At 41.2% G+C, this 17,724-nt stretch overlaps 2 protein-coding genes across 8 annotated transcripts; one reads left to right on the forward strand and one right to left on the reverse strand.

The window, feature by feature from the left end:
- Positions 1-85: 85 nt before the first annotated feature.
- LOC120062369 (acyl-coenzyme A thioesterase 1-like) lies at positions 86-11,215 on the reverse strand. Of its 3 annotated transcripts, none has more exons than XM_039012304.1 (12): positions 11,136-11,215; positions 8,082-8,209; positions 4,342-4,548; positions 4,103-4,202; positions 3,644-3,864; positions 3,314-3,489; positions 3,076-3,192; positions 2,685-2,770; positions 2,423-2,516; positions 2,032-2,112; positions 789-924; positions 86-462 (listed from the first exon to the last, which is right to left on the reverse strand). In XM_039012304.1, the coding sequence occupies exons 2-12, from the start codon at positions 8,188-8,190 to the stop codon at positions 305-307; spliced, it is 1,485 nt and encodes a 494-aa protein (XP_038868232.1). In that variant the 5' UTR covers positions 8,191-8,209; positions 11,136-11,215; the 3' UTR covers positions 86-304. The 3 variants fall into 3 exon arrangements, with proteins under 3 accessions (XP_038868232.1, XP_038868241.1, XP_038868223.1); XM_039012313.1 differs by lacking the exon at positions 11,136-11,215 and adding an exon at positions 8,300-8,435 and having other exon boundaries at positions 86-425; XM_039012295.1 differs by lacking the exon at positions 11,136-11,215 and adding an exon at positions 8,300-8,435.
- On the forward strand, positions 10,604-16,590 carry LOC120062385 (protein SYS1 homolog). Of its 5 annotated transcripts, none has more exons than XM_039012352.1 (4): positions 10,604-10,764; positions 12,478-12,734; positions 12,829-12,896; positions 14,530-16,590. In XM_039012352.1, the coding sequence occupies exons 2-4, from the start codon at positions 12,573-12,575 to the stop codon at positions 14,768-14,770; spliced, it is 471 nt and encodes a 156-aa protein (XP_038868280.1). In that variant the 5' UTR covers positions 10,604-10,764; positions 12,478-12,572; the 3' UTR covers positions 14,771-16,590. The 5 variants fall into 5 exon arrangements, with proteins under 5 accessions (XP_038868280.1, XP_038868271.1, XP_038868254.1 ...); XM_039012343.1 differs by lacking the exon at positions 10,604-10,764 and adding an exon at positions 11,467-11,525; XM_039012326.1 differs by lacking the exon at positions 10,604-10,764 and adding an exon at positions 11,476-11,601.
- The last annotated feature ends 1,134 nt before the right edge of the window (positions 16,591-17,724 follow it).

The following is a 17,724-nucleotide window of genomic DNA, read 5'->3' on the forward strand; positions in this document are numbered from 1 at the left end:
CGAGTGTCTGTGTGTGACCAGCAAAACACACATACATACTGTGTAACCCTCTCACATAAAGATGATGTAATGATGATAAAGCTACTTTGTTTACATTACATTGATTTTATTATGGTATAATAGTTGTGTTTATAAAAATCAAACAAATCAATGACAACAATACATAGACGCTTACATAAAAATCTGTATCGTGAAAATAGTGAAAGAAAACATTGAGTCCACTTGAATTTGGACAGTTGGGTGAGTTTTGAGTCTTGCATTGAGGAGTGATGCATGTGAGATGGACCGTTCTATCCCAATGTGGTCAAAAGGCTATTTGTCTTCCTTTCCCCTTAGATGGCGTTCCATAAATTCCAGGGTCCTCTTCCAGGCATCCTCTTGGGCGGCAGCATGGGGTACCAGGTGCCCTCCCCAGAGAGTGATAACTATATGGAAAAACAACAGGACAGCATGGGAAATAACCTGAAAATACAAATCACAATGTAGTTCTCTCATTTCTGAGATACTGTATGTTAATTATAATGTCTATTACCATTTTGTCAAATACCCTTATTTGGAAACCCTTTAAATTTGAATACATATGTTAGTGCTTGTAAGTGGATATATAAATCAAGAATAAAGGACTGATAAATGTACTTCAAGACAAATCTTTCAAAGTATGATTATCATTTTAGGATATAATCATGACTATTTGTAAAAAGGTATCACAGAAAACAAGGTCATAACTGCATGACAAACTAAATATGAAAGAGAGGTGAAGGTGTGTATGGGAAGAGAGGACCACCCACGTTTCTTGGGTTGTGTGGTCCACATGGAGGCTCGGGAGTTGGGGGTGTAGGGCGGCTCAATCAGGTGACCAGCACCGGGGTATGACAGGCGGGTGAACAGGTGGGATCTACCAGCATCTTTAATCTTCTTCTCAATCTGAAAACCAAGGAAATATCTGTTCATTCAACTGGTCACGACTTTTGACTTCGACATTGGAAAAGTTATTACTCTCAGCAGCTATGACTAGCACACATTTGTGGCCAAATATATTGGCACCCTTGTACTTTAAAACAAATAATTCCCAATTTCTTCTAAAATAAGTTGAAATTGAAAAAAACAACATTTGGACGTCACACCTTTTCATTGGATTTTCAGCATTGCAGAACCACATTTATTTTTGTAATTAAAATAAAAACATGGCATGGAGAAAATGATTGGCACCCAGGAGCTAGTGCTTGGTTGCATAGCCTTTGGCCAAGATAACTGCATGCAAAATAAACCTCAATTCTGGGGGAAGTATTCTGTGGACCAATGAAACAAAATTAGAGCGCTTTGGCAATACAAATCAGCGCTGTGTTTACTGATGACCAAATGAAGCATTCAATGAGAAGAACACCCTCCCTACAATCAAATATGGGGCAGGTTTGATAATGCTGTGGAGTTGCTTTGCTGCCTCTGGTACTGGAGGCCTTGAACGTGCACAAGGCATCATTGAAGGTTGTGGTTCCAGCAGGACAATGACCCCAAACACACATCAAAAAGCACCCAGGAATTGTTAAGAAGAGATGCTGGACTGTTCTGCCGTGGCAAGCTGAAGAGTCCAGATAACAGCAGTTGGTGGAGGGCACCCCTGACATATTGAAGTTTTCTACTAAAAAGTGGCCCCAAATTGTCAGTAGAAAGGTGCACAAAGCTCAATGATGGCTACAAGAAGCATTTGTCTGCAGTTATCTTGGCCAAAGGCTGTGCAACCAAGTACTAGGTCCGGGTTGCCAATAATTATGCCCATACCATTTGCCTTTATTTTCTCAATTAAAATTGTAAACTTAAGTTTACAAAAATAAAAGTGGTTCTGAAATGTTGAAAATACAATAACAATGTAATGGTGATCCATTTTTTTTTTTTTTAAGTTATTTTAGAAGAAATAAGGACTTATTTAAGAAACGTGCAAGGGTGCCAATATATTTGGCCGTAACTGTATATACTACCATAGTATGCCATATTGTAGTTTAATGGTAAGGCAATCCCATGAAGTAGGCCTACCTCATCTGCGTTCTCAATAGCTGCACAGCTCAAATCGTCTTCACCCACAATGTACAGTAGGGGGCAGCACAGGTTTTCAACCTGCACAGATAGACGATATCTTTGTAGATGTACAGGTAGTCTTGCGTAGCAATACCTCCAAATCAAGTTGTTGTCACGCCTCCTTTCCAAATAGGGAAGCCTGGTCCTTGACGAGGCTAATGTACCTCTAACCCTCTGAATCAAATTCTACATTAATTGCCACAAAAGATGCACAAGTACTCCTCACACCGATTCTCTAAATAAAATATGTTCTGCTTGAATTATTTTTTTTTTTTTTACAATTCTGTGCAGCTGGCTGGAGGGGGTTCTTGACCCTATCAATATTTGAGAGGGTCACTCAGGGTCGTACATTTGCTTTGTTCTCAGGTGGAATGTTGTTGGGCATGGACACTTCTCTGAAACTGACGTAGCCCTCTTCATCGTAACTCCAGTGCTTCTGATCCCTATAACATAATATAACAGTGGGTGGGATAAGAAAAGAACAGCATCCCTATTTAAGCAATAACACAATAGATTGAGAATTACCTCATTTAGTTCCTGTCAAGTCATCTTTTCAGGCATACTCTCATTCTCAAACCTTATTTCTGTTATATGTTTGCATGGTAACTAACCCTTCAAAGCTTTCTGTCATGCCGTCGCTGTCCGAGAGTTTGTTGAAACTTCCTATTGGACCATTGACTCCGATCACACACCTGGGCTGAGGGAGAAAAAATGAGTGAATGGGAATATCAGGTATTTCAAACCAGATGCAGTCCTACAAGGAGACTCATATTATTCATCATACTAATAGGCCTTTCATATTTGAATATAGCCTTTAGTCTCTACTTTCTTATTTGCCCAAATTCTGGTCATTCCACCTCAGGCTACATCAGACATAACAGCTCTTGATCACAACACAAGAGGTATAAACATGATTTCATATTTCCAAGGCTAGTAGTTGTTTGATGACTGGTAAACAATAATTCAGATGACCGCTTCAGGGGGTTGTATGGCCAGACTTACCTTGACATCAATCTGAGTGGCGATTCGCAGAGCCAGGTAGACCCCGAACGAGAGGCCCATGACCCCCATCCTGTCCCCACACACCTGGGGGTGGTCCTGGAGAAACTGGAACGCAGTCTGTCAATGCCCATGGAGAAAACAAGGAGAAAATAAAGTTTTGCTCAGGTGCCAGAATGTTAGGTACATAGAGGGTTGAATCACCTTGGTACTTTGAAACATAGCACTACCACCTTATTACCTTGAAGTAGGCATCTCCCACATTGATAGTGTTGAGTGGACCAGGGATGTCTTTATGGCCAAAGTAGGCCAGGGAGAGACTGGCAAAGCCTCGGGAAGCAAACAGGGCTGAGCGGTACTCTATCAGCCCCCCGCCCATACCCCACAGGTCCATCATGGCTGGGAATGGACCTGGACCTATGGAGGCAACAACAGAGAACATCAAATACTCTGAGCATTTGGAATAAAGTCTCAGTCATAATACTTTGTGTAAAGACACTCTGTAATATATATCGTGCTATAATCGAAGATTCTAAATATGATTTGATATGTAGAATTTAACAAAAAAAACCTGGGGGTAAGAACAAGGTCCCCACTACTCCGTTCTGCCGGATCTCTATTCTCCGGACCCCTGGTGCCATGTACCAGCGTTCCACAGTCACTGCAGCCAGCTCCTGTTCCCCTCTCTGTCGCTGCTCCTTGTTGGAACCATGACTGGATGGAACCGGAATGTGACCCTCTAATAAGGACAACTGTACAGAGTACGGAGTCTCAACGTTTTTCTTCCGCAGCCTGTGGGAAAATACACAGATGAAACTGTCACTGTCATGGGCTTTGCATACAAAACAAAGACTGTATCCAACCCCTCCTGGACCAATATATATATAATTGTATTATTTTTTATTAACTATCCCTTTAAAAAATATATTTTGTGTTGATTGACTTTGTTGATCAAAAGCATGTGTCTCTGAATCATATTCAATGTGTCCATGGCTTTGCATGATTTGTTAATTATTATCCCTGTTCCCACCTCAGACCCTCTCTCTCTCCAGGTGCAGGCTGCAGGGCCCAGAATAGTCCCATGGGCTCACAGCCCACATAGGAGCCCCCTACAGACTCATCCCTGGTCACTGTGAGGAGAAGAGGGTTAGGGGAGGGAGAATGAAGGGAGGGTGAGGTAGTCTGAGAGGAGAGTATAATAGTTAAAATAAAACAATTTGCTATCAGATTCCCAGCCCCTGCATACTGTAGCTCGGTCACGTGACTCACAGTTGACGACACCCCTCCCATCTGTGTTGTAGTGAGAAAACGCTTCCCACAGGTCACCGTCCTCGTTATGCATGCGGGCACACACCGTAATAGGTGAGTGAGGGGGGAGGTGACGTCCCTCTAGGGTAATCGGCTCATCTATGAGGGCGCGGTTGGGTTTGGCTGTCAAAAAGGGAACTGGTCTACATGTCTTCCATCTCACTTGGCCTAAGAAGCACACCGAAACAACATGGGATCAAACAAGGGATTTTGCACTTCATGCAATTTAGTTACCCTTTAAAAGGACAAGATATAAGGAGGTAGACTGTGGATGCTTCATAGCCCTGATGAGACACAGGCGTTTCAGTAAATGGAAAACGTGGGAAAGTCACGGTAAAAGAAAGATAGTCACACATAGAACATCATCTGTATTGACAAGGACAAAAGTTTGGTCAATGTAATGTGCTTTCAGAGCTTCCAGAGGGATATGACGTCTTTTAAATGTCAGTATTTTTTAAACCTTCCGTTTTGGACTCGATGTGTCAATGTACGGCTCATAATACACCATCTGTAATGCAATACTTAGTGAACGCGCATTTTCAAATTCTACATATTGGAATTCGTAACATATCATGCGAATTGGAGGACATAACACATCATCATGCAAAATGGATGATGGACATCCACAAATTCATACATACATTTCCCTACTTATTTATTTGGACAGTGGAGTTAAATCGTTTAATTCGGCTCTATACTCCACCATTTTGGATTTGTGATCAAATGTTTCCTATGAGGAGACAGTACATCTAGTCCCCCCATTTGAAGGTGTCATACGTATTTGGACAAATGCACTTATAGTGTATTAGAGTAGTGAAAAGTATTTGTAGTATTTGGTCCCATATTGCTAGCACGCGATGCCTACATCAACTTTGTGACTCTACAAACTTGATGTGTGCATTTGTAGTTTGTTTTGGTTGTGTTTCGGTTTATGTTGTGCCCAATGGTAAATAATATATTGTGTCATTTTGGAGTCACTTTTATTGTAAATAAGAATAGAATATACAGTGTTTTTGTAACACTTCTAAATGAATGTGGATACTCCCATGATTACGGATAATCCTGTATGAATTGTGAATAATGATGAGTGAGAAAGTTGCAGAGGGTCAAAGACCATACCCCCAAGACATGCTAACCTCTCACCATTACTAATAACAGGGGAAGTTAGAATGTCTTGGGGGTATGATCTTTGACCACCCGTAACTTTCTCACTCATCATTCAGGATTATCTGTAATCGCATGATCAAATTGACAGGTGACTCCTGCTCGCTGGAAAAACTTTGGCTTTCTTGTCCGGGGAAGGCAGCTTGTAAAACGATAAAACTGTTAATAATTTAGTCTACCATGTTTCTAATTTTGAGAATAAAAATGTAATATTAGGATATCATTCCACAAATTGGACAGAGAGCATACATCACATTTCTATAGTTGCTGGATTATTTGGAACTTGCCAGAAGATGCTGTCGCTACCATTACGCTTGTTTACACTGAGCTGCACTGAGGTCGGAATGCAATCATGGTTACATTAAGACACCATGGAGCCGACGCGAGATATGGGTCGGAAAACCTACCTCAATGCAGGGATGGGATATGCCACTGTACTCCAAATGTTATCTTTATCCACACTGCTCCATCGAGAAGACTGAAATACTGCTAGTTTCCCCAGAAAACTGCCCTTTTCGTCCTCGTGCTAGCTACTAGTAGCCACAGCAGCCATAATGGAATGGCGAGTCGCGTTGAACAACAAAGAAGCTGATTGGCTGACACTGCCATTCCAAAATGGCCACGGTGGCTACTGCTAGCTAGCATGAGGGCAAAAAGGTCAGTTTTCCGGGAAAACTAGCAGTATATAAATCTTCTCAATGGAGCAGTGTGGATAAAGGTCAAATTTGGGTTTCCTGACCCATATCTCGCGCCGGCACCACATCTTAATGTAACCATGATTGCGTTCCGACCTCAGTGCAGCTCAGTGTAAACTAGCATAACGGTAGGGTCGGTATCTTCTGGCAAATTTGTAACGGGCATTTTTCTTCTTCTTCAAGGGGCTGATTGTTGACAGAATTTGACTGAGTTTTCTTGAATTTGTGGCTGTGGTAATTAGTGGTAAGCAACTGAACGTAATGGACAATTGATTGGCAGGTGGAACGATGTCCAATGAGACGGCAAACTAAAAGTGGGAAGCGGGATCAGGTCAGCCCAGTATTGTTCAATGAGGTTGCATGGCGGGCCCAAGTCTGCTCAGTGCACACCACAGAGCACGTGCACACCACAGTTTTGTTTTTACTCTCTTTATGCACACGCTGCAGGACTCGAGAACAATGATGTGATATACATGTCCAGGTAACTGCCAAAATAAAGGAAACACCAACATAAAGTTGGGGGCCGTTGGGTCACCACGAGCCACCAGACCTGCCAGAACAGCTTCAATGCGCCGTGACATAGATTCTACAAGTGTCTGGAACTCTATTGGAGGGATGTGACAACATACTTCCATGAGAAATTCCATCATTTGGTGTTGGAAAATGCTGTCTCAGACGCTGTTCTAGAATCTCCCATAAGTGTTAAATTGGGTTGAGATCTGATGACTGAGACACACACTCTTTAAACCCCCTATGCTCATTTGAGACCCATCCTTCAAAGTCACTGAGATCTCTTCTTCTAGCCGTGGTAGCCAAAATAATGGGCAAGTGGGCATTTTTATAGGGTCTTGCTATCCAGAATCCTTGGGATTTCCCTACCCCATTGACATTGAAATTTAAAATGGTTAGGGTAAGGGTTATGGTTTGGGGTTAAGGTTAGGGGTAGGGTTAGGACGTCCCAAGGATTCCAGATAGCGCTACCCTTTTTTTTATACATGACCCTAAGTGTAACAGTTGTTCAAATACTTTGTGAATTTCACCAGGTTCAGATATTAATATAGCATGTTGATTTGTTACTATGCATGCCTGCATCCTGGGAATAGGGGAGCGCATATTTACGTTTTGCCCTGCTGAAATAATTTTGATGCACTAGGAGAGGTAGGCACGCTTTTTCTGTCGTCTTCAGAAAAGTTAGATTCCTTTATGCACAAAGTCATGACACACAGTGTTTTGTTCATGAATAATGTTGTATATTTAGAGTTTACTCATAAGGGTATTGTATTGTTGATGCAATTGTAATTGTACTTTTTAGGATGATATTAACATTCTGAATTCAACATGTGGTTACTAGCTAGCTAAGGTATTGTATGTGTGAACGATGGCTAGCTTCTCGACTGATCCCAGTCATTTGTATTGTGCGTCTGTTGTAGAAAGAGGTGACGATTGGCAGAACATATTTGTGCTCTACAAATGTGAGAGAGAATTCTGATATATTAAAACAACCTGATCTCCGAAGTCCATGTCTTTAGTCTCAATCAATCACACACAATGCAGAGGTACAGCGGTGCAGTACAGCACCGGTTACATAAGCATGATGGGATGTTTTAATGGCTTAATTAACTCAGGAACCACACCTGTGTGGAAGCACCTGCTTTCAATATACTTAGTATCCGTCATTTACTCAAGTGTTTCCTTTATTTAGGCAGTTACATGTATGTGACGTGTACACAATTGTGCACAATTTTTGGGACCCTTTTTGGCTCTTGAGCGCTACTTTCTAAACTTCTGGCTTAAAAGTATACAAACCCTTTGTAGCATCACTTTAATCCATCACTTTCTTACCCAAGGCAGGTTGCACACATGCTATCTTCCTGTAGATGTTGACCCATTGAAGCACAAACTTGTCTGAGAGACGACATAGCACCGACACACACAGGTGTGCTCTAAGCATGCTAGCCAGTCAGTACTCCCTATGTAGAGAAGAACATGTGCAATGATCAAACATATACATGAGAATATAAAATATTGTTAAGTGTTTGTGAGAGTTTTTGTTGTCTTACCCCGAGTAGCCTAGTACTGAAGTAATGTAAGTAATGTTTCTCTAGCTCACGGTAGTTATTTTTCACTAACAGAGACTGAACTTCAACCTCTATCTTGTGCAACTTGCCAACTTCCCAGCCCAATGCCTAGTCACTGTTTCGGAGTTAACTTTTCATTAGATTACCTGGGGCCTCATTTATAACTGTTGCGTCAATTTCACACTAAATATCTGCATGCACCATTTCTTAAAAGACTGCGCACATACAAAAATATTGAGATTTATATTTGGAGCACACCATACATAGGCATGTTTCCTGTTATAAATCAGCCCCGTCAAATCAAATCAAATTTAATTTGTCACATGTGCCGAATACAAAGGGTGTAGAACTTACCGTGAAATTCTTACTTACAAGCCCTTAAACAACATTGCAGTAAAGAAAAATATCTACTAAATAAACTAAAGTAAAAAAAATAAAAATAAAAATAAAAAAAGTATAACGATAATGAGGCTATATACAAGGTGTACCGGTACCGAGTCAATGTGCGGGGGTACAGGTTAGTCGAGGTAATTTGTACATGTAGGTAGGGGTAAAGTGACTGTGCATAGATAATAAACAGCGAGTAGAGTAGCAGCAGTGTAAAATCAAAGGGGGTGGGTGTCAATGTTAATAGTCCGGGTGGCCATTTGATTAATTGTTCAGCAGTCTTATGGCTTGGGGGTAGAAGCTGTTAAGCACATACCCCTGAAGGGCCCCCATGTTGAGGATCAGCGTGGCAGATGTGTTGTTGCCTACCCTTAACACCTGGGGGGTGGCCCATCAGGAAGTCCAGGATCCAGTTGCAGAGGGAGGTGTTTAGTCTGAGGGTCCTTAGCGTAGTGATGAGCTTTGTGGGCACTACGGTGTTGAACGCTGAGCTGTAGTCAATGAACAGCATTCTCACATAGGTGTTCCTTTTTCCAGGTGAGAAAGGGTAGTGTGGAGTGCGATTGAGATTGCATCGTCTGTGGATCTGTTGGGGCGGTAGGCGAATTGGAGTGGGTCTAGGGTTTCCGGGATGATGGTGTTGATGTGAGCCATGACCAGCCTTTCAAAGCACTTCATGGCTACCGACGTGAGTGCTATGGGGCGGTAGTCATTTTTGGGCACAGGGACTATGGTGGTATGCTAGAAACGTGTAGGTATTACAGACTCGGTCAGGGAGAGGTTGAAAATGTAAGTGAAGACACTTGCCAGGTGGTCCGCACATGCTCTGAGTACACGTTCTGGTAATCCGTCTGGCCCTGCGGCCTTGTGAATGTTGACCTATTTAAAAGTCTTGCTCACATCGGCTAAGGAGAGCGTGATCACACAGTCGTCTGGACCATCGTGAGCATCCTGACTGGTTGCATCACTGCCTGGTATGACAACTGCTCGGCTTCCGACCGCAAGGCACTACAGAGGGTAGTGCGAACGGCCCAGTACATCACTGGGGCCAAGTTTCCTGCCATCCAGGACCTCTATACCAGGCGGTGTCAGAGGAAGGCCCTAAAAATTGTCAAAGACTCCAGCCACCCTAGTAATAGATTGTTCTCTCTGCTACCACACGGCAAGCGGTACCGGAGCACCAAGTCTAGGTCCAAGAGGCTTCTAAACAGCTTCTACCCCCAAACCATAAGACTCCTGAACATCTAGTCAAATGGCTACCCAGACTATTTGCAGTGCCCCCCCTCTCACCCCCTCTATACACCAATGCTACTCTCTGTTGTCATCTATGCATAGTCACTTTAATAACTCTACCTACATGTACATACTACCTCAACTAACCGGTGCCTCCGAACATTGACTCTGTAATCGTACCCCCCTGTATATAGTGTCGCTATTGTTATTTTACTGCTGCTCTTTAATTACTTGTTACTTTTATCTCTTATTCATATCCGTATTTTTTAAAACTACATTGTTGGTTGGGGGCTCATAAGTAAGCATTTCACTGAAAGGTCTACACCGTTGTATTCGGAGCATGTGACTGATACAATTTGATTTGATATGAAATAATACAACCTAGGAAATAGATGCGTTTCCAATTATTTTAGAATGCAAAGATAAACAAAATTGATATTCTCTCTTTTCACTAACGGCAAAAGATTGCATCTTGTTATTAACCTTATTTATTTGTTATGAACAAACCTATCCATCTTATCCCCATTTACACAAAATAATAGGTATAATGTAGTGAACATTATGCCATAATCCAGTCCATGTATTGGTACTGTGGGATTCCAGTCCCATGTTTTACAGTAGCCAGACGGTAGGAGTGATATGCCATGTGAACTATGTAATGCCAGCATACCTCGGAGTAAAGTTAAACTAAAGTGTACGAACGCCCTGGCTTCAGTTCTTATAAACATACGCAACCTGAACAACTGTGGATGTTACACTAGGTTGCTTACAATGCAATACTTCAACCACTAGAAACTGTGCATACGCGTCTAAAGTTTTGCGGGAAGGTGAGCACATTCTCACTTCAAGTTCAGTTTTTATAAATGCTAAAAACTGTCGCACGCATGTTTTGGGGTATATTTGGTCAATTCGCACTGTTTAAGAGGCCCCAGAGTTATATGCCTTGTGATAGGTTTATACTATCTGTAACTGTGTCTTCATTAATTTAAGAGCAATCCAAAATCAGACAATTGTGAATGAATAGAATAGCCTATAACGCAGATCCGCAGTGATCGATAGGATTAATTTAGTAACAGCTGTCATTCTAACTTTGTTTACATTACATGACTTATGAGAGGAGTGAGAGAGAAGTAAGCAAAGCATTTAAGGAACGGTAATTGTTTCAAAACGTTGATATGGCATTGTCTTGGATACCTACCTAATATTTTTCACAGTGTTGATCGCTAGAAACTTTTATTTGTTTCCTCTTGGCCCGGCAAACTTTCAGGGCCCACCCAGTAAAGAAATGTGAGATCTAGGAATGTGTGTCAAAATAAAAGTCTCAGAAGAATGAAATACATTACTGCAACTTGTAAAGGCCTTAAAACAAAATCCTAACACCAGAAGTAGTAACCTCGGCAGCCAAAAGCAGTGAAAAAAATACGTTTTTATTCAACCTTTTTTTAAATAGCCGGATTTCCCTTCCCATTCCAGATACAACATACTTTTCTTGTGAAATTAAGTTTATAGAGGAACATCTCTTCCGGGTCAATTGTGTTGCTGTTTTCTGTTATTCGTCATCAGCTCCACGTTATCGCGTAGCTTTATGGTGGGATTTAATGTCTGTTGTACTTTTGGATATCTCACTACCTAACACTCCAACTCGATATTGAATATCAGTAAAAGTAGGCGACGCTTTGTAAAGTCAATAATACCTACTGCTAACAAGCCAGCTAGTTATGTTTGGTAGGTAGCTAGCTAGGTTGCCAGGCAGAAGATACCGACCCTACGGTTAAGCTTGTTTACACTGAGCTCGGAAAGCCATCGTGGTAACATTATGACACAATTGAGCCAGCGCAAGATATGATTTCGGAAAACGTACCTCAATGCAAGGATATGATATGCCACTGTACTCCAAATGGTACCTTTATCCGCACTGCTCCACGGAGAAGATTGAAATACTATTAGTGTTCCTATGTTGTTCAACAAAACATGCCATTCCATAATGGCTACCGGTAGCTAGCATGATGACGATTAAGGGGCTGTATTCTGGGGGGAAAAGAGCAGTATTTAGATCTTCTCGATGGAGCAGTGTGAAATCGTCACATTGAGTAAGTACATAGTATATGCCATCCCTGTATTGCGGTACGTTTTCCAACTCATATCTCTCGCCAGCTCCAAAGGTGTCTTAATGATGATTGCGTTCCGACCTCAGTGCAGCTCAATCAGCGTAAACAAGTGAAATGGTAGGGTCGGTATCTTCCGGAAAGCTAGCTAAGAAGCTATCAACCAGTTGTTGACGTACTGCTAGCAAGCCAGTCAGCCAATGTCGGTCAGCTATCAAGTTGCTAGAATTGTTTTTTTACAAGAGGACATGTAAAACACGAGTTTGTCACTTAGTTAGCTAGTTCGTTGGCAAGTAAGCCTAGCAATGTTGTTAGCCTAACTAGACAACTAGAATAATGCTTATAACAGCTAATAGCTAGTTAGCTAGGTCGTCATGTACTAGCTAGCTAACTCAATTGAAATGGATCTGTGAAATGTCTGCCATTTCATTTCAGGTCTTGCGTCACTGACTCCCTATACATCAGAGGAGTAGCCTTGCACTCATTTTCAGCTGCTCGGGGTTCCCTGTGTCCCCTCCTTAAGCGTTGGAATGGGCAGTCATTTCCGCAGCTACATCTGGGACCCGGTCCTCATCTTGTCCCAGATTGTGTTGATGCAATGCATCTACTACAGCTTTCTGGGTCTGTGGTTGGCTGGAGTGGACAGTCTCGTACAAACCAACAGATCACTGGACCAGATCTTCAGTTATGAGGTGTGTCCTCATGAAATGTGTCCTAGATGGTTTTCTATTTATTGTCTTTTGAGTTGACAGTGGACTGATTCATAACATGGCTCTATGCTTGCAGGTTCTTGGTTTTGCAACAATGCAGGGCAGACTCTCAATGATGGCATTCATCTTGAACTCGCTTACCTGGTAAGTGAATGGGCCTAAAAGACGATTTATGCTTGATATGACTCCGTACGTGTGACGCAAATGGGAGTCTCGGAGGGACTGCGGAGGCCAAATCAAAGTCTGCGTTGCGACAATGCGGAAGGCTCCGTATAGTTCCACATTGACATGATTGGATGATGATTGGATGATGAAAGGTGAGGGCGGTATGTCGTGTATAAACACAAACTCCCTTCCTTGGCAGTAGCTCTGCTCCTCACAGTGCAAGAAGTTATGAATGCCAAGACTTCCATGTTGTCCAACCACTCTGGGTGAAAGTGAGATTTGGTGATGAAATTTCACTTCCTTATGTTATAAAATGCATTTTACCAAGATAAATATGATTATTAATGTTCTGAATTGTTCCGTGGAGTCCTTCTCTAACATATCATTAACATTATATCCAAACAGTCAGATTTCGTAAGTTAAGACATTGGAGCTTTTTTGACAGAGCGGTGCGCTTTCTCGCAGGGACTTTTTGAGGATTTTACATGTTGTTGTGGTCATCTGCAAAGTTGTTTCCGTTGGTCGCAAAAAGCTAAATTAACATGACGTGCTGAATTAAATGTAAAAGGCTTTGAAAATAAAGAACTTGCGGTACGCTCAGTGCTTCATTGACATTTCACAGAGATTTTGTGATAAATCTTCTTAAAAGAACAGGAATTTCGCATGAATATGAAAATGTCTACTAAAATATAAAAATACTACATGTCTTGTCTCAAAATAGATATCTATCTTACCTTTGAATTGTTTTACGTCCTCCGGATTTGAGAAGAAAGATGAATTCAACGGTGAGCCTGTCGCACAGCGTCCAGCCTAGGTGACGCAATGCTATTTTCCAGATTTTTGACCATTTATTTGTCTAGTCTCAATTGATTTAGTCACCCTAATGTTGGCCATCCTACAAGGGTAAAAACTCCAATAACTTTTTATGATAGAGACATGAGGTTTGGACCATTTTGTTTTCTTAGAGGAGTATCTACACAATTAACATTATTTTACCCATTGGTCAAAATATGCATTTTGATTGGGCTCCCTAGCCTAAATCTGAGTGCTACATGTTCACTCAACAGTTTGGTATGAAGAAGTCCAGTCATGTACCATTTATGAAAGGCTGGGTTATTATGAGGTCAATAATCCATTATGCTCTATAATAGACTACAATCTTAAAGGGATACTTTATCTACTTCCCAAGAGTCAGATGAAGTCGTCGATACCATTTTTATGTCTCTGCGTGCAGTTTGAAGGAAGTTGCTAACTAGCGCTAGAGCAATTGCTAACTAGTGTTAGCGCAATGACTGGAAGCATGCTACTACATACTATAGACTTCCAGTCATTGCGCTAATGCTAGATAGCATTGGCTCGCGAAACTACCTCTAACTTCCTTCACACTGGACACAGAGACATACAAATGAGTTCATCTGACTCGGGAAGTAGAAAAAGGGCCTCATTGTCAAAATTCCGAAGTATCCCTTTAATGTTTGGTAATTTTACCTAACTATGAGCTATGAATAAAACACTTTTTTTTTATTTATTTACACACGCACTTCAATTGAAAGATCAACCTGTTTTGAGTCATGTTGTCCTTCATCGTGCATCTGTCTCCCTGTTTCGTCAGTGCCCTGGGCCTGTGGTTCTTCATCCGCCGAGGGAAGCAGTGTCTGGACTTCACCGTCACTGTGCACTTCTTCCACATGATAGGCTGTTGGATCTACAACGCCCACCTCCCGGCGGCCCTGTCCTGGTGGCTGGTCAACGTGGCCTGCATGGCTCTGATGGCCGTGATTGGAGAGTACCTGTGCATGCGGACTGAGCTCAGGGCCATCCCAGTCAACAGTGGACCTAAGTCTAACCTCTGACCTGACCCCACTCTGTGACACTGACTTACCCCCTGTGAACTGTTCACCTACAGTTATCTGTCCAGTATGATGTGGGGTATGACATTTGTGCCCAAAAACTTGGTGGGACTGGGAAGTGAGCTGCAGTAACACAGTAATTGTTTCTAGAGACATAGATGCTCAGAGTTGGAAGATTGCACACCTCTCAATGGATTCAAGGACTTGGAGATAAACTGAATTGGTTCTGGTTGCTGTATTTATTTGTACACATGTACTACACATCTAAGAGTGAATGCTAACTTCTTCCTTGAACCACTGACTAAGATACCACTCTCTTTGAGACCGTTTGAAGCAGAGTTTAGTTACAAAGTGTTACAAAGATCTGAATGGTTTCATAATTGTATTAAATTATGATATTATCACACGATGAATGTAGAGAAATGGTTGTCATGCACATGCTTTTCGGTTATGTCCTATCAAGTTGAGAGAGAAAAAAGTGCAGCTTTAGTTGAGCCAGTTGAATGATAAACATTGAACATGGTACAATAACAAACTAATACAAGTAAAGAACAGATCACCAAATATGGAGTTCTATTTTATTACTCATTAAAGTATGTGAGCTTGAGGGGTGAACGGAATCAGCAAAGCTCAACCATACAATCAACGTTAGGAAGTTAACATGACAAGAAAGCACATGGAAGTAGGCCTACTGAGCCATGTTACGGGAGCAGCAATTAAATATTGAAATACAACACTTAATACAGGCTTTTTGTAAATAATGTACTCTGTAGTTGGTATCTCTGAAAGACCACATACATATTGAATTCTTACATTCTGTAGTGTTTCGGGAGCAGCGAGTATCTGATAATCATTCCTCGCTCAGCACGATGCTATTGGTTTTAAAGTGTTGCGCGTATATGATGGGATGCTGTGGAGAGCAGATGGTCCCTCTGGGGATGGTCTGTCAGCCACCAGCTGTGTTATGACAGGATGCTGTCACTGTGTGTGTGCCTGACTGTGCTCGTTGGTGCCGTGGCTAGTCTATGGTAAATTTAAACGTAAATGGTTGTCCGCTGGTTTTCAACACACTTTCTCTTTCCTTCTCATTGTCTGAAAACTATTTTCACAAAAAAATAACCTAGGCTATGTCTATCTAGGGACCTTTCACATTTGTGGATCTTAATTTGGAACTTCTGTGAGATCAGAGGTTTAATTTTAATTGCGGTGGAAATCAGGACTATGCAGTGTAATGTTTCTACACCAACTTTCTCCTCTAGCTTCGGTGCTAAGGGGTTTTATATCACCAAGTTGTTGAACTCTTAGTAAGTTTGATCGTTAGAAGTCTTGAAGGGAAACTCTGCCACTTTTCAACCTCATATTCATTTTCTCCAGTACCATTGTCTACATATGTGAAAGCGATCTGTGGTTAAAACGATTAGAAAAAAGGTCCTACAAAATGCTTCTCTCTGACATCACATGGTAGGATTAAAAGTAAGCAAGAGGGAGGGTGTTTTCTTGCACCCCACTTCACCTCGAATGTCAAAGTTTAAAAATCACTGTTAAAAAACAACGTTTTAACCTTTGATGATGTCATCAAAAATGCACAGTATTCACAGATGTAGATACTGGATTGGTGCTGGAGATAATTAATATGAGGTTGAAAAGTGGCGGAGTTGCCCTTTAAGACCAAATCCTTTATTTTTGTTTTATTGTCACGACAAAGAGTGCTTCTCTTCACATCACAGATTTTCCTGGGATGGTTTTTCTCAGATTTGAAACCACAACTTGTTTAAAAATATATATTTTAAGCCATTTATGTAATAAAGCTAATGAAACTGTAATTGCCTGCAGTATTGTAAATGCATTTGTTGAAAGTTGGCTCTTGTTGTGGATTTAATCTATTCAAATCAAATCACATTTTATTTGTCACATGCGCAGAATACAACAGGTGTAGACATTACCATGGAATGCTTACTTAGAAGCCCTTAACCAACAATGCAGTTTTAAGAAAAATAAAGAGTTAAGAAAATATTTACTAAATAAACGAAAGTATATATTTTTTTTACAGTAACAATAAAATAACAATAACGAGGCTATATACAAGGGGCACCTGTACCGAGTCAATGTGGGGGGGTACAGATTAGTCGAGGTCATTGAGGTAATATGTACAGCACCGGTCAAAAGTTTGGACACACCTACTCATTCAAGGGTTTTTCTTTATTTTTACTATTTTCTACATTGTAGACTAATAGTGAAGACATCAGAACTATGAAATAACACATATGGAATCATGTAGTAACCAAAAAAGTGTTAAACAAATCAAAATATATTTTATATTTGAGATTCTTCAAAAGTAGCCACCCTTTGGCTTGATGACAGCTTTGCATACTCTTGGCATTCTCTCAACCAGCTTCATGAGGCCTTCCTTTGACACCGCCTGGTAAAGAGGTCCTGGATGGCAGGAAGCTTGGCCCCAGTGATGTACTGGGCCGTACGCACTACCTGTAGAGCCTTGTGGTCGGAGGCCGAGCAGTTGCCATACCAGGCTGTGATGCAACCAGTGCAGCTGTAGAACTTTTTGAGGATCTGAGGACCCATTAGACCAGTAGACGATAAGCACAAAGGAAAGTCATGGATCATCTAATTTTCTTAGACTTTTAAAAATGTCTCTGTAAGTAAGTGCAATGCAATAGTTTATACTTCTTCCATCACTGGAACCAATGTTAAGATTTTTTATACTTTTCATCAATAACATAGATCTGAATATTCAGTCGTTAGTCGTCATCCGATTTCTATCCACCAGCACATTACTTGACAGTCTTAGGAAGAAGATACATACTGTAACATGCAATAAAAGCCTACTTTCTTATATCTACTAACGTTGACACACAAAAAAAGTGATTGTGTGCATTGTAATGTGGGAGATGTACACTGGATTGAAGAAATGTCAGCGACGGAGGAGGCAACATAATGAG

This window comes from Salvelinus namaycush, chromosome 2 (genome assembly GCF_016432855.1).
Source record: "Salvelinus namaycush isolate Seneca chromosome 2, SaNama_1.0, whole genome shotgun sequence".
Taxonomy (NCBI): Eukaryota; Metazoa; Chordata; class Actinopteri; order Salmoniformes; family Salmonidae; genus Salvelinus; species Salvelinus namaycush.

What these genes read in the sequence shown, in the direction of transcription:
- LOC120062369 (XM_039012304.1), bottom strand. Translation starts at nt 8,190, where the DNA reads ATGCTTAGAGCACACCTGTGTGTGTCGGTGCTATGTCGTCTCTCAGAC. An exon ending in TGGGAGGGGTGTCGTCAACT is followed by an intron (nt 4,203 to 4,341) that starts GTGAGTCACGTG and finishes TTCTCCTCACAG; the next exon opens with TGACCAGGGATGAGTCTGTA. An exon ending in GACCACACAACCCAAGAAAC is followed by an intron (nt 463 to 788) that starts GTGGGTGGTCCT and finishes TTGTATTTTCAG; the next exon opens with GTTATTTCCCATGCTGTCCT.
- LOC120062385 (XM_039012352.1), top strand. Translation starts at nt 12,573, where the DNA reads ATGGGCAGTCATTTCCGCAGCTACATCTGGGACCCGGTCCTCATCTTG. An exon ending in ACCAGATCTTCAGTTATGAG is followed by an intron (nt 12,735 to 12,828) that starts GTGTGTCCTCAT and finishes CTATGCTTGCAG; the next exon opens with GTTCTTGGTTTTGCAACAAT. An exon ending in ATCTTGAACTCGCTTACCTG is followed by an intron (nt 12,897 to 14,529) that starts GTAAGTGAATGG and finishes CTGTTTCGTCAG; the next exon opens with TGCCCTGGGCCTGTGGTTCT.